General features: G+C 38.2%; 1 protein-coding gene across 1 annotated transcript; it reads right to left on the reverse strand.

Annotated features, from left to right (window-relative positions):
- Positions 1-1,096: 1,096 nt before the first annotated feature.
- Positions 1,097-16,943, reverse strand: LOC105347805 (uncharacterized). The gene is made up of 22 exons (XM_066074916.1): positions 16,759-16,943; positions 15,332-16,402; positions 15,112-15,225; positions 14,928-15,001; positions 14,606-14,751; positions 13,815-13,921; positions 13,526-13,666; positions 12,949-13,107; positions 12,497-12,617; positions 12,231-12,309; positions 10,479-12,129; positions 10,246-10,321; positions 4,874-10,150; positions 4,474-4,695; positions 4,006-4,080; positions 3,683-3,816; positions 3,433-3,587; positions 3,071-3,154; positions 2,806-2,935; positions 2,486-2,581; positions 2,320-2,387; positions 1,097-2,099 (listed from the first exon to the last, which is right to left on the reverse strand). Exons 1-22 carry the CDS (start codon positions 16,939-16,941, stop codon positions 1,994-1,996), a joined length of 10,269 nt encoding a protein of 3,422 aa, XP_065930988.1. The 5' UTR covers positions 16,942-16,943; the 3' UTR covers positions 1,097-1,993.
- Positions 16,944-17,009: the final 66 nt, after the last annotated feature.

Here is a 17,009-nt window from a genome sequence, read left to right on the forward strand (position 1 = left end):
CCCGTATCCAAGTTATCATTGATCCTATCTTGACCATAATGCAGGGATGGTGCATCCTATGATACTTTCCCCAGATGCACAATCCAATCAAGTCTGGTAAAGTTAGGATCAGTAATGACTTAGATATGGAACTTCTTCAAAATCTTTAACTGGACCCTGACGGTATTGAATCAGCCTCCCGGGCTTTGTCTCTGTGAGCTTAAAATATGGACACCAATGTTAATATGACACAACTGTTTTTGAAATACTAAAGCTGTTGTTACATTGATGGATAATTATTTTTGGTCATTTGTAGTATAAAACATATACATGTATATGCATTTGTGTTCGTTAAATTTTTCATTCTATCATTTTATAGTCTGTCCCAAGATATTTATGCTGCACATTTAGAATATTTTAATAAAAATACACATACCTGTGAAAGAAGTTAAACTGAAATCGATGAAAGGGAAAATTTCCAAGATAACTTTATTCACACGTTATCATTTTTCCCTCGTAAAAATTCACAGGAACGAAAACAGATTTCCTACGGAAATTTATAATGGGGAATGTTGACATCTTTTCTCCATTCGGAAGTAACTCGTAATACCTCGCATAATTTTTCAACGTTATCATCCGGGCTGGTACATCTCCGCAATGGAAAATCACCGTTGACTTTTTTATTTTAGCTGACAAGTAGAGGGGGCGTTTCAAAGGGGAAATCTTGGAATTTTTTCATACTATTGAATGAACATCGCCTGAACCAAGAGGTATTTATAAATATCAAATAAATTTAAGAAAATATGCGGCAAAAATATCTTCGGTCAGAATATAGTAAAGAAAGGAAAGGTCTTGCTATTATCTCGAAATCATAGGAAAATGTCTTGAAATTCATATTTTCTACAATTGTGATTAAGTATAGTAAGGAGAAAATGCATATTGAACATTTGGCTGGCTAAGATGATTTTAACAGCTCATTTTAGCTACCAGCGTCTTACATTAATTTACCTAGAAGGACTGAAGTATAAAGTACATCATTTTTAAAAATATTCAAGACAATTTCCAATTAAAATATCTTTAATAGGGATGGAAACCCTGCATAACATAGGAAAAATCCTTTGTAACTTGTGTAATAATTTACTTTTGCCCTTTCATTTGTATTTCAGTTATATATAATCTGTTTAATCTAAAAAGAAATTCTTTCCTTACAACAGTTGCACCATAATGTACTAGTACCTATGGCAGCTGATATCAGAAAGCAAGGTAATAATGAATTAAAACATTTCAATAATATTACATTTCCAAGTCTATACAAAAACACATGGTACAAAATATTTACAATGGGTAGTGTAATATAATAATCATATGAACACATTTGGTATTGCATTACTAACCAGGTATGAAAAGCAATAAATATCAATGAAGACTAAAAGAAAAAAAAGGATACATAGCATGTTCACACTTGGTTTCATAACAGTCAACTTCATTATCATTCACTTCATCTGTACATAAACATAATTCAATAATCAAATAAACGTATCACATGTTTTTGTATTCTGTTGATACAATCAATGGTGATAGAAAAATACATGTATAAACCAAAAACCAGGGATCTGTAAGAGAGACCTGGTTAAATCATTTTTTTTGCATGAACTCATTTGATTTGTGAAAGTTTGATCTGCAATTATCTCTATAACATGATCATGCTTCAAAAAAATTCTCGATTAAAAGATGACGGTAACACGGTAAGGAAAAATTTCAGTTCCAAAACAAATCACACACCCAAATCCCCTGATATCAAAGAAAAAGTTCACATGGTTCAATGGAGACTCTAACTCCTATTGGATTTCGCTGTAATGTTAATACAACAGAAAAATTGTACGTGCTCAGCATAACAATATGGTTGGAATTCTCTTGGCACCGGTTGATGTGACACTAAGGACACCAGATTGTCCCTCAGTTTATAACAATTAGATCACATGAGTCTAATGGAACAGGGTAGATATCACAGTCGTTAGTTGAGATACCTGCGGCATTTCTTGGCGCCGCAGGTACACGGAATCTTCACCTCTTCTATAGGGAATTTGTAGTCGTAGGTTAGCTCCTCCCCTCTCTTAATTCTGGGAAGAAAACATTCATAAAAACATTAACCTTAGAGCAAAAAGACAGAAAATTGTTTAATAACTTCAGTATCTAATACTTCATTCAATTCAAAAACATCAATGTTTCTAATATCTAAGAGTAACTTGAATTTAATGAAAAAATATATTTTTTCAATGGAGAATGTTTACTACCATAGAGTCAATATAGTAGAAAATGGTATATATTAAAGGTACTTACGATTTCATAGCGAATATGACAATGTGCTTTTTACCATCCACGTTGATGACCTTTGAGTAACAGTTTGGCTGAAATAAACAAATATGATTGCTGATAATAAGTTATGTTCTTGGGTAACTCTGCAAATTATAAATGTCATGTACAGTACATGAAATATATATCTTACCTCACACGAGTGGTTGATAAACCGAGCAGCATTGCCATGCAAGGTTGCATCAATGACATCATAATCATCAATGCGGAACATGTAGCAGCCTATTCCCTACAACAGAAACACATTTCATCTCTAAGTAAAAAAAGACTTTCATAAATGCTCATTCATAAATGAATTTCCATTATATGAAGTACAAAATAAACCAACTCTAACATATTGTTCAAAGCTTACAATTATGAATTCTTTACATGGATATTTTATTTTTGGCATTAAAAATTGTATTTAGAATTTTTTAATATCATGATTGAAACCACAATAAATGTATGTCTTACTTTTCCTTCATAGTATTTCTCTCTCTTGTCTGTCAGGGAACCCCTGATGACCTCCCCTGAGTATTCGATCACCATCTCGCCCTCATCAATGTTTCTCTTACAGTATAGGCCTCTGCCATGTATATGGGACCTGAGAGATTCAATGAAATAAAAACATCTTTAGTTAAATCGACCTAGGGAACTATTTGCACCCAAAATTTAGATATATGTAACCAGGTAGAACAATGATTCTGAAGGTACATGTACATAAATGTTGGATTGATACCTGTACACTCCCACAGCTTCTCTTGCATGCTCCTTCAGTTTCCTGAATCTCATAGCCATTGGTAGGTCCATGCTAGTAGCCCTCCTAATGAAAATAAGAGCACTAAGTTATACTGCTTTAAATTCATTTAATAATTTGCTTCTCTATAGGAATTCCAAAGATCTTGACGCGAATATGCACCTGGTATGTCTATAACTTGTAGAGTATAATTTATATTTTCATCACTGAATGAACTAAAGGACTGAAGTAACTAACAGAGAGATCTTCTTCCTGGATATCTGATTTAATACCATACCTAGCGTACCTAGCGGACCTGGCAGTAACTAATACAGAGACTTCTTCCATGACATTTAATACCATACCTAGCGGACTTGTGGACCATTTCAACGTCGTTCTTCCTTTCTTTACTGCCTGGCATCTCGCGATATTGAGACATCAAGAAACTAAAGATGTCAAACGGTTTCCTGGTCTCGTATGGCTCCGATCTAATACATCCTGATGGATTTTCGGGAGGTTCCTACATAAATCATAAAACAGAAAAATCCAATTAATGATCTAATGACAAATAGAAAACATTTCACCTTCCATCTGTATAAGATTTCACAGTCTTACTTCTTCCAAGTCTGTGATGTCATACTGATGGTATTTGAAGTTGTAGTTGCGACAGTTCTGAGCCCCGAACAGCTGCTCCAACAAATAGATGACCGAGTTGAAGTTCACACCAAATAACCTGTCTGGATCTAAATCTATGAAAATGAAATGAACAGGAAATTAATAAATTCATGTGATAAGACTATGCTTACATTTTAATTTTGCTATTTTATATCTATGATTCTATATGCCTTTCTAATGCCATTCATCTTATTCTAGATATGTCTTAAAAAGATGAACAAAATGAGAGTTGAATGCTTGTTATTCTGAATTAATGTACATACTTGTAAATGACAAGTTCTTCATTCTGGCAGAAGATCGCACATCCTGCACCTTCTCTATCACCTGCTGCCAGGCCTCTGTAAAAGAAAATTATTATTTGAATACCGGTACATGATTTTCCCTTCAAAAATAAATAGGAACCCTTATGTGAACAAGATATAGGGTGTCAGACATCACTAGCGGTGCAGATTAGACTTTGAGATTTGAGGATTACTTTTTTAATCTATAACAAGAGTTATATCAGGACTTCGTAGGGTCAAATGCCATCTTAACATTGTGAACTTGGTCAAATGACCTTATGTCAGGGTCATGAACAACTTTTGAGCAATGTGTTAATCTCTGATTAAATACAAGAAACAAGATGCAACAGTAAAATTAACAAAAGGGCCCACACAAATGGACATGACAATTCCTTTATACATGTACCCCCAAATTTAGTTTAAATCCCCCCCAACATGTATTCTACATACCCTCCATTGTTTCCCCTTTACAAGAGAACCCATCATCACTTGAGATCTGGAACTGGAGTTTGGGTCCCTCCTTTTTGTTCCTGCCCAGCCTCTTGTCCCTCTGCTCCTGCTGGAACTGACAGAGGGGGGTCTCCTCCACCTCCTCCTCTAGGGCGGGCTGGGGCAGACTCATCGTCTCCTTGTGGGAGTGGATAAATGGATGGCTCATGGTACCCGAAAACCCTGAAAAATTCAGTGTGAACTAAACTTTATTTATGTGGAATTTTCTATCTATATCTTCATGCATTTTCAAAATTGTCAACTTTTTTAATACAGGGTAGGTGATTTACAGTAAAATAAATTGAAATTGTAAAATTTTATCTGGTTAAAGAAGCTGAGTGTCAAAGAATTACTTTTTTACCTGATGATTGGGGTAGTCCCAGTCTCACTTTCTGCGGGCTTTTTCTATTGTGCTTCTTCTTCTTTTCCTTTGCTTTGACCGCTGCCTTTGTCTTGACTCTGACAGACATCATGTCATAGTTCTTCCCATGTTTCCCGAGAATCGGAACAGCCTTCTCACCACCAAGTTTCTTCATTATCGCCTTCATGACTTTTGGCTGAATGGCAAAGTTCTTTTCCATGTCAACTCCTTTAGGGGTTGTTTTTATGATCCTTTTCACAATCGTCCCATCAGCCTTGCGTATGATGTATGGCTTAACTCCCAAAGTTTTTAAGTCGGGCATCATCTCTCCTTCATCTCGCTGCAGTTTTATTGAAGCTGGTAACAGACTTCTGCTTTGAGCTATGGCTGGAGGAAGACGAGTGTGAGAAGCAGCCTGGATGGCCATGGAAGAGGAAGGAAGGCTTCCACCAGTGAGAGATGATAATGTATCCCTAGAAGCTGCATCTGAAATTTTCCTGAAAATTGTCTTTCTCTCTGAAGAAGCAGGTCCAATAGGTTTGCCTTTTAAGCCTCCTGACTTTATGGCGGTTGAAAGAGAGGTTTCAGAGCGATTTTTGAGAAGTGCACTCAGCACTTTGTTAGCTGTGGTCGAAGAGCAGTGAGCCCGGTAAGTGGTACCACTTCCCTTGCTGGAAACAGTGAGAGTTGTTGTCGATGTGACACGATGAGACGTTACAGACATGTTGTATTTGCCTTTCTGAAGAGCTGATGGGTTTAGTTTTGCTAAAAGGGAAGTAGGGTCATTCAAAACTGAGGCATCAGTGGTCATTGCTATTGGTTTTCCATCTACAAACACTCTTACAAGGGTTGTGGTTGTACTTGACGTACTTGTAGGATAAACTGCATTGCTTGCAACCAGAGAAGTGTTCTGATTCACATACGGTGTTAGTTGGGGTCTCATTGGTACAGTTTTAATGGCTGGGCCTTGTATCTGGACTGGGGATTGATTCTGGATACCCTGTGGCCGAATACCAGTCTGAAGTCCCATATTTGATATTACATTTGGAACATTCTGTAGTGGTGGAATGTTATGAACTTGTGGAACATTTTGAACATACTGTGTAGTGTTTATTACTGGTGACACACCAGAATTGAGCAGATTTTGGCTGACCCGAATTCCAGCATTATTAATCAGTGACAGTAAGTAGTTGTCAAGCTGTTGAGGAATACTGGGGTTCATCAGCTGATGTGGAGGAACTGTTATCAGGTTTTGACTTTGTGGAACAGTGATCAAGTTCTGATTTGGGGGCAGGAGATACGTTTTCTGGGGCTCTGGAACAGTCACAATTGCAGAAGATAAAGCTTGGTACCCTGGTGAAGTACTGCTGACAGAATACATAGGTGTTTGAATACCACCTGTGACTATCGCTGGTTGTGGGGAAGCCAACATCGGACTTGGTGACATCATAGGCAGCTGCTGATTCACAGGTAAAATGGCACTCTGGGACGGAACAATGACAGGAGCTACAGGAGTCGGGTTAGAGGGCAGTAGAGTGTTCATCGTCTGAAGATTTGGTGGAGAGTGGGATATTACTGCACCTTGAGAAGGCAGAATCACATTTGGAGACTGCATCATAGCAGATGGAGAGACAGCATTTGCTGCTGCCAATAAATTATTTGCTGCAACAGTGATCTGGGAGGATATATCAAAGTTTTGAGGTAGCACTGAGTTTGAGGAGGAAGGAGCCAAGTTTGTTTGTACTGTTGAGATACTTGGCTGTGACTGTGCCTGAGTGAAGTGCGAGCTTGCTGACACAGAACTTAGCACCGATGTTGTAGATTGACTGGTCAAGGACTGGAGTGGAGATGACCTCGATATTGGTGTGATGCCTATGCTGCTCTCAGATTTACCCAGAGTACCAGTGGCTCTCTTATGAGCTTCAATGATTTTCTGGATATCTTGAGGAGTCACACTTGAAGGCAGATTGACTTTCATCACAGAACTCTTTTCTCCTGATGAACTTGAACCTTGATCTTTTCCATTTCCTGTGTCCGTCACATACATGGTCTTGTTTGTGCCTTCTTCTATTTTCTTTTTCAGGAAAGCTTTTATACTCTTGATTGTGGTCTCTGTATCTATTTTAGTCAGAGAGGAAAGGTCAACTTTCTTATCAGTTACTTTGTTTTGAAGTTCTAAAAGTTGAATAGGTGTCAGTTGTTGTATTGCGGGATCATTCATAATTCTATCTACAAACAAGTCTGTGGAAGAACTATCTTCCATTTTGGATTCAGAACCTCTGCTTTGTTCAGCACCTAAGGGGTCTGATTTAGATGTGGCACATTTACTGGTGTCCATTTCAACAGTTTTATCATCACTTTTCTTATTTTTAGATTCTGGATTTCTGAGCACAGACAAATTTCCAGAACTTTTTTGGGAAGCACCGATATCATCATCCAAATCACACTGGATCTCACAGCTTCTAGCTGTTGTCTGTTTTTTGTCTTTCTTATTGAGAAAATCCCCCGTCTTCTCACAAAAGATGACGTCACTTTCTGGATCTTCGTCGTCTGCAATCATTATCACTTCCTGTTCAGAAGTAGACTTCACATTAGGGACTGGGCATTTGAGCAGTGAGGAGGTATTGGATTGTTTAATCACATTCAAAATGGAGTCCTTAATATCTGTCTCACTATTCTGCCCTTTGTTTGATTTCTTTTCAATTTCTTCTGAATTTCCTTCCATTTTTTCGATTGATTTTCTCTCTTCAACTTTTGGAGTCTTTACTTTAACTTTTTCATGCTCTTCATTTTTCACACTTTTGAGTTCTTTCTTCTGAGAATGTCCATCAGAATTATTGGCTGAACCAGCTGTAAATTTTCGAGGCCGTCCTCTTCCTCTTTTAATGCCGTTTTCAAGTGCAGTTCCTGACAAAGTCTTTCCTTGCACAGAAAGTGCTTGTTTTAGCTTTTGCTTTTTAATTTTGCTGTCCCTCAAAGCCTTGAATTTTCTTGACAATATGGCGTTCCTCTTTGTAACACCAGAAGTTACCCCTGGGTATTCCAAATTAACTCCTTTCTTTCTACGCACAGGCCTGCTTTTTTTAATACTAGACAGTTCTCTGAGCTTCCTTTCACTCCTTAAGACATGTCTGACAGAGAGTTTACTTGGTCTTCCCCTTACACCTGTTTTCTTCTCTGGGGTAACTTCATTATTGGATGACTTTCTATCAGGCCCCTTCGGAGAAATTCCATCAGAACACTTTGAAGGTCTTCCTCTACCTCTTTTTGGGGTTGGAGGAGAGACAAATTCCTCATCATTTTTACCATGAGTGCTAGATCTCCGAGTGTGTCTCTCAGTACATCCAATACTTGTACTGTCTGAAGCTGCAGATTCTCTTCTTGATCTTCCCCTTCCTCTTTTAGATACTGGAGAACTTTCAGACAATGACTCTTCCTGGCTATTGCATTCCTCAGAGGCCACAATCTCTTTCTTAATGTCTTCTTCAGTCATCAAAGAACTTTTCCTAGGTCTACCTCTTCCTCTCTTCTCTATCCCAGTTTTGTCTGCACACTCTTTACTTTTGTTTCCTTCTGTGGATAAAGACTTCTTTTCTTCTGTGGATAAAGACTTCTCTTCCTCATTCTGTTCATTGGGTACAATTGATGACTTTCTTGGTCTGCCTCTTCCTCTTTTTGGTGAAACATCACTTTCAGAATCATCAACTTCTTTGGTTTTGTCATCTTCTGCTTTCACTTCACACAAGGATTTCCTGGTGCGTCGATCTGAAGAAACGGCCCTCTCTGATGACTGACTACTTTGTCTCCTTTTTCTTTCATTTTCAGTATTCTTCTTCTCATCATCTGAAGACAAGAAGCGTTTTGAACCCTTGAGATCGTTATTATCTTTGATTTCTTCTTTTCCTGTTTTAAATGGTCTACCCCTTTTTCTTGGAGACAGTTTGGCCATTATCCCTTGCTGAACTTTCCTTGGGGAGAGTTTATGCAGAACCAGTCTAGCTTTTTGACAAGAAGTCTTAAAGCTACAAAATCTTTCTTTCCTTGCAGCACTCTCAGATTCTCTCTCTTTCTGCTCAATCTCCATGACAACCTTCTTGACAACTGTCGTCTGCCTCATGGAGTATTTTCTTGCTCCGCCTTCATTCTCACTCTCCTCCTCTTCATCACTGGTGCTTACCTCAAAATCGCATGTCTTCACATGTGTCTCAAAGCTCTCCTCAGTGCGATACAATCTCTTACAAGTTGGACATTTAAATGGCCCTTTAGCTCCAGGACTGCTTTTGGCTAGGCTTTCTGCCTTAATCTTTTGTGCAATTTGATCATGTAGAGGAAGGTCACCTTTCCTTTCCGATGATGCACCACCCTGAGTGCTCCTACGTCGTAATGGATAGCTCTTGATTGGGGTTTTCTTCATCTCAGCTTTTGTCTTCTTGGCCTCTGGTGTCCGCGCCAGTCCTAACCCTTTGAAGAGATCATTCTTTTCTTCTTCAGTCCTTGTGTCAGGAATAATGGCATCTTTTACAGACACTTCATCTAATGGGTTCTGTTCTCTGTTAGAACTTGATGAAGACTCCAATGCAGTTGTCTTATCTTCATCAATGTCAGCAGTTTCTGATTCACAAGTTCTCTGTTTTTCACATTCTTCTTTATCTTTATCACATGCTTCTACTTTAATGTCCATCTCATTCTTCTCAATGTCACTCTTGTTAGTACTGTCTATTTCAGTAACTTTTACACCTTCTTTTGATTCCTTCCACTTGTCATCACTTTCACACACGTCCACTAGATCTTTGTCCACAACTACATTGTCCTCTGTTTTCACTTCCCCTGCCTCTAAGAGACTTTGAGCACCCTCACTGGACTGTTTATCTGTAACATCTCCAGCACTGAAGTTATCAGGCTGCATCACTACAGATTCAGAAGGCTGAACTTGACACTCCAAAATCATTTCTCTCTCTCTGGAATCTGGCATGGTTTCATCACCATGTTTTTCCTCCAGCAATTGTTTCTGGGCCTCACTCAAAATTTCTTCAAAAGTTGGCCTTGGTGTTGTGTAATGAAGCCTTCGAAGGTCAGGGCGTTCCACAGTGAGTTTTCTGTACCCAATCAGCTGACCCTCACGACCATACACAGGAATTCTGTCATTCCGTTTTGTTGTTTTTTCATTTGAAGTCTGCTCCTTAACGCCTTCAGGGGGGGTTAATGATGGTTCATCAGCCACCACTGTACACTCCATAGCTTTTTGTGTTACATTATCACCGACTTCTAAACTGGTGGCTGCAAAATTTAAAAAAAAATGCATTATTAAATTCTGGCATTTAATGATTCATAACAAAATGCAAATAAATAAAATATCATTTGATGATCTTTACCTTGAGTATTGCTTGTTTCTTCTGAACATGATGTAAGAGTTATAGCAGAGCTTGTTCCTTGATTTGAGTCCATAATCTGCAATTTTTGCAATTATTCATATCAATGATTATCTGTATAAATATACATGTAATCTAAATAATTTCATCAATTAATATCTACATGTATATGAGATTTTTCATAAGTTTGTTGATCTTAAGAATTAAAATCAAAGTATTCAAAAAATTTTTTTTACCTCAGTATCCATCTTCTCTATAGCAATTCCCTCTACAGCTTCTCGACTTTCAAGAGATCTTTTATCCAGGCCTTTCTCTTGCACTGATTCCATTGATTCTGGAACAGATTCCTTTTCAAACATTAGCTGTTCATCAACATCATGAATTGTGGACACATCCTTATCAACCGGACTTGATGTGGTCAGCTGATTTTGAGTCACTTCCATTGCTTCCACAGAATCACTTACAGAACGAGTTTCTTGTTCTTTCTGATCAACACCAAGTTCTCTTTCAACTTCGAATTGTTCATCTGGGGTTTTCACAAATTTTTGTTCATCATTGCAACTGAGATCATCCGACTGAACTTTATTTGTCAAAGATGAAGACTGATCAGCTTGTTTATAAGACACTGCCGAGTCTGCATTAATGCCCTCTTTTGGTGAAGGTTCTTTCGTATTCTCTGGTAAATCCCTTGACTCTTTCTCATCATCAGTGCTTGATGTTTTCCCCTGAATTTTTGAATTATTCTCTTTCACAGAGGAAAAACCAATTGGCAAGAAATCTGGGTTGGCCTCTTTACTGATTTCACCAAGGTGTTCTTCTGTTGACTCTACAGACACCATGCTTTCATCAGTGGCTTGCTCTGATCGACTTCTCTCTATGGCCTCCGTTATCATCTGAAGGTCTTCATCCGAGAGCTCGGAGCAGCCTTCAGGTAAAACAACATAGGTTTCATTCGCTGGATCCACTTCAGCTGTCCCTTCTTCATTTATTGGCTCTAGACTCGCTTCTTGTGAATTGCTTTCACCAGTTTCAATGGAGTCCTCAGCTTTGTTCAAGTCTGTGACCTGGGTATTACAGTTATCGTCTATGAGTGGTTTCACTGTTGTCACTTCTTTGTTCATGGACAGTTGTTTCTGCAGACTCATGGTAGGTATGGGAGAGAACATCCTCTCCTCAGAGTTTGCTCTGGAATTGGTTCTCGTGTTTCCAGCACTCTGATGGCCTTCAGACCTGAATGAGGGAGAAAATCGGACAGGTGGTGGTGACAATAGACGATCCACTGACTTTGATCTTTCTCGGCGGGGCATTGTTAGAGCTACATCACTCTTTCCACTAGCTGCCATATTCAGTCTATCTGCAATTTTTATCAAAGTTCCAAAATCATCCTTTTCTCGTGAACAGGGTTTTACTGTCTGTTGGAATTTTTGGGGATCTTTCAAGTTTAAGAGCCTAAGAGTATTTGGTGAGAGCACTCCCAGATTGACAGCTGGGTCACTGGTCTTCCTCTTCTTGACTACTGGCCAGGAGGAACTCAGAGAATCATTGCCCACATCCGAAGCACTGAAACTCTGATTGGAGTTGAGAGTACTGTTGAGTATCTCGCAGTCACCGGATGTATCAAAACTCTTGGAGAATCCGGACTCCTCGCCGAGTCCACTCAGTTCTAGACTCCGAGTCCGTGGCCGGCTGTCCGGGAAGAGATTGATTCCGGGAATGTTTATCTGAGACAGAGGTACGTAGTCTGGATGAGTTTCGTCATGGATGATGGTGATGTCTTTTATCAGCATGGCGGCACTCTTGGGGCTGTCTGGCTTCACCTCTACAATCCGACAGGTGTAAACACAGCGCTTTCTGATGTCTTGTGTGCTCCAAAAGACTCGTGTAGAGCTGAAAGAAATTCACAAACCAGTTGTGATTTCAATTAATATGTTTATCAGCAAAAAACTCAATCGCAATATTTCAATAAGTAATGGTATTCCTCTACTTACGAAAACTCTACAGGTAATAGTAGGTCTTTGGTATCAGAGATTGGAGATAATCTTCCTAGTTCTTCCACAGTACATGAGCCTTAAAAAAGAAATGCAAATTTAAATTTTCTATAAACACAATGACATACATGTACATGTTTAAGTAAAGAAAATCTTCTATCCCAGAAAAGTATTTCTTGAGTTGATCAAGACACATTCAATAAGATAAATCTTTGTAGTTACAGGTACAATTATTCTGTGGATAGAATACCACACCCTATACTGACCTACGATCACACTGACAGTGGAGGGGTCAAGGCCTTTGGACCATGTCTTCTTGTTGAATTTGAGATCTTCCATTGATACACATACCCTTCTGTTGACCGCAAACTTCTCCTTTGCTACCAACTGAATGAAAGCATCAAAGACAAGAGATATTAAATAGTGTAGTTTCAGAAACTTGATAGACATAGATGTCAAAGTACATGTATATTGATGGGAAATTTAGCTTTTAGGAAATCAGTCTTTTTCTGATAAAAAATCAGATAGCTATCATACTGATAACTTTATGAAATATTTTTAAATGAAATGTACAAATGCATGTACACAGATATCAAGACTGTTGATGCTGTCAATCTGGTTAATTCACAGAGTAAACAGTTGAAATAAATGTACATGTATATATAATATACATGTTCATTCTTCACAACGTAATAGCTTTCCTGTTGTTTCTACACACCTCTCCATCCACTTTTTCTCTGTGCTGGGGACAGAACACCTTCTTGTCCTCCTGGAACAGACAGAGTTCGTGCCGGGCACACATAAAGTGGTAGTTGGCTGGACAGCCCCTGGTGCAACACCCCACAGTGGCCCCCGCACGCTGACAACTGTCACACCGCTACAATCAAATGTGGAGACAACTATGAAATCCATTTTAACTTTCAGTAAGAAGAAAGCAGGCTACTACTTCTTGTATTCAATTGCATTTTATTTCCATCACATATTTTTTACATATTTTTATGGTAAAATATGTATTATTTTGCTTTTTCTGACTTTAAGGGCACTACCCCACATAATGTAACTTAAATTCATCATTAAAGAAACAGATTCTGTATTTCAGGTACATTTGACATAATGGAAACCTTATCGTCATTTAACATTGAAGCATTAAAGATTAATTTAAATGTTCATTAGAATGGCTTTTTCTAAAAAAAAAAAACTTGTGTCGAACTAACATGATAACTGCAAGAGGTGTTGATTTCCAGCTTGTAAATGAAGTAAGGTACAGTAATAATATTTCCAGTTTCTACACTTACCATGACTCGTCCCCTTGACAATGCAGTCTGAACGTTTTGTAGTGTCCCATCATGCTCCTCTTCATACACCTCGGCTGACCACAGGGCACAGTTAACATGGACCCAGTCATCCTGACCCACATACAGCAGACGACCTGCATCCTAACACACAACACACAGACAGTTAATTTACTCACACATATACTTCCAATTCTATTGAAATATCTAATGTAAAAAAGTATCTTCCATTCAATAAATTATCATTTGCAACTAAAGACAGATGTTTTCAATATTTTGTAAAAACTCTTACATTGGGATCCGAATCGCCATAGTGCCAACAGAGAATGCAGCGCCTGATGTCTTCACCGGAGTCCTCTAAATCACAGGACAGGACTTTCTCTGCATCCTCATCCACAGCTGTAAAAGAAATCAACATCCACATGAGGGTCAGACCAAAATTGTTTTAAGAAATCATTTGAGGAAGTAAACGATAGGCTATGTATTATATGTTCTGTAGAAGCAATAGAAGACGAATTTCATTTTTTATTACATTGTACATCTTATTCAAAACTTAGAACCGAATTCTTTACTAGTATTGGCTTTAATAATCGATCACTAAACATGTCAGACTCTGACTGCACTGGTTTTCTCTTATCTAACTTTCCTAGACAAATGCAAAATTTGTACATTCAGCTTTTATGTGCAGACAATCTATCCTGTATAAAAATAACAATGCGTAAACTTATTATTTGTATATTCATGTTTATAAAGTGACATATAGGTCCGATGGGCCGGGTGTTTATTCATAAAGGTATTATATCATATACATGTATCTTTATTTGTTTATAAAACACGTGTCACTATAATAAATCATTTACCTACTTACTTACTTACTGTACCTCAACAATGCCCACTATGATTGGCTTAAAACATATGTTAAGCTGCCTGATCAATATCAAAAAAGACTTTGTACACAGTTTTTTCCTTCAAGATAGTACAGTAAGGTGTTTATTTAGTGGTGTTAAACCATTTATGAATTTATGAAACCATTTATGAATCACATGACAATTGCCAGTAAACTATATACTTGTATGTACTTACGCAGAGGTACAATCTTCTTGATGGGGGTGTTTCCGACTTTCTTGAATGGTGAAGGTTGAGGAGACTTATGGGGGTCCTCCCTTTCTAACCACTGAGCATAAGTGTGGTCCTCAAAGGGAGGCAACACTGCATCTGGTAACATTCCACTGCAAAATAGATCAAAATCATTTACAGGTAATCTAGCTTAAAAATGTGTATTCCTCTATAAAATAGAGAGAAAATTCATATCAGCTATTCTTTGTTCTGAATATTGATACATGTATATAGTTTTTCATTGTCTTTATCCTTATCTTTCAAATTAACAAATCAGTAAACTACTTACGGTGGAAAATTCTGGTTTTTGTCCCATATCTGACATGCTTTAACATTGAACCATGGAAAACATTTCTCCATTTGCTGAATTAAAAAGAAAATTTCAATAAACTTGATCCCTGCCATCACTAACAACTCCTTTTAAAATATAAGGGGCAACATAGTTGTCAGCATCTTGGACCTTTGGACCTTACCTTTACAAACATGGAGCGGACAGAGTTGGTTGCCTTTTTCCTGACAAGCTTCATCTCATCTGGGTCATTTAATGCCAGGTTGATGATGTGAGCCATGTCCTCACTGAACTCATTCTGTGATCAAAAGTTAACAAAAAAATCATTTGAAAACCATCCTACACAAAAGAAGCAAAGTATTTAAATAACAGCGATGTAAAAATTCCTATAATGTTAGACTGACCACAGAGCTATACTCCTCGTTAATCATCTTCAGTTTGACTGCGTTGAAGTCCTTTGGATAGAGCCTGATGAATCCCGGTAAGAGTCGGTTTTCTGCCAGTCTCCTGGACAAAGCCTTGGTGGGGGTAACAAGACCTTTGGTCGGAGTGGATAACTGAAAAGATACACTCTTCTCCACTGTCAGGTCCACAACTCCAACCGATTTCTTCGAGGAACTCTGCACAACAGGAGATTGTGGTGTTTGATCAATGTCTTTAATGTTTTCGATTTGTTCCTGCTTAATTTCCTTTTCTGTGAGGTCAATGTTCTGATCATTTGTTTGTGGTTTCGGACCATTGACAGAACTGTCGGTATCACAGATATTTGATTGAGATTCTTCCTCCCTCACATCCGCAGACAAAACATTAGACTGTTTGTTAGATTGATCGTCAACAATGCTTGTACCGGTCACAGACTTCTCCTTCTTGGAACCATCCACTTCGTCTTTTTCCACATTTAACAACAAATCCACATTTGGTATATTGGCAGGGATTCCCTCTGTTTCCTCTTCCTTTCCTTGAGCTAGATTTTCTGAGACATCAGGGGGCAAAGGAGATTCCATCCTCACATCCTCTGTCCCTACCCTGGGTGACCCAGCACTGGAATTTGGAGATACTCCTCTTGATACTCCAGGCGTGGTCAATGCCGACAAAGTCTCTACATCACCTATTGAAATTGTGTCAGAATCATTCAAGACCTCTGCCATTTCCACATCTGACTTATCCTCTGTTACTGAAGATTTTGTTTCATCCATATCCTCATCACCTTCAAACCTGATCAGACTGTCGTCTTTATCATCCTTGGCTTTTTCCTCCACCTTCTTTTCACAATCACCCACTAGATCCACAACAGAGGTTCCCTTTTCTGAGATGTTTCCTTCCTGTTGCTGCTCCACAGCCGACTTGTTTTTACTTTTGAGAACTTTTTCTAATGAGGTCACAAAGTTTTCGAGACTTTTCTCCAGTTCCATTGTTGTTTTATGTGCATCTCCATATTTCTGCTCATTCAGTTTCTCCTCTAGCTCCTTTACTTTCTTTAACGAGATAGAAATCAAATACAATGTACTGTAAATTACTGTAATCACTGAGATAAGATTGAAGCACTGCAATTTTTTGCTGTGAAATTTAGAAGTTCTAAATATACTGTACATTTTCTTTAATTTTTTGTATGTTTATGACTATTCAGTGTTTGCATATTTTACATTTTCTTAGCTGGATGATTAAAATTGCGTTTTAAGACATTCATTTGAAAGCTTCTTCATAGTATTAACTTCACAGCTTTATCATCATGCAAAGAGCAACAATAAAACTTTACTGAATCATCAGAAAACATGGCAGGTTCTTGCAGAACTTATGTCTTTATTAAGTTGAGATTATTTTCAATATCAACCTTTTCATCGATATGCAGCAGATACTGGGCACACTTGGCCTGAGTGACTGTGTTAAAGACAGACTTCAGACCGTCTAGGAACGAGTCCTTTAGAACCACCTCCCAGTGTCGAGGGCCTCGCGGAGAACAAATCTTACAGATGTAATGGACATCATCCGGGAGAACAGACATGCGCTCATACATTTCATCTGGAAAATCAAGCAACACCAATAGAAATGTGAACTTAAATAATTAAAGAAGACGCGCATATG

This window comes from Magallana gigas, chromosome 2 (assembly GCF_963853765.1).
Source record: "Magallana gigas chromosome 2, xbMagGiga1.1, whole genome shotgun sequence".
NCBI lineage: Eukaryota > Metazoa > Mollusca > Bivalvia > Ostreida > Ostreidae > Magallana > Magallana gigas.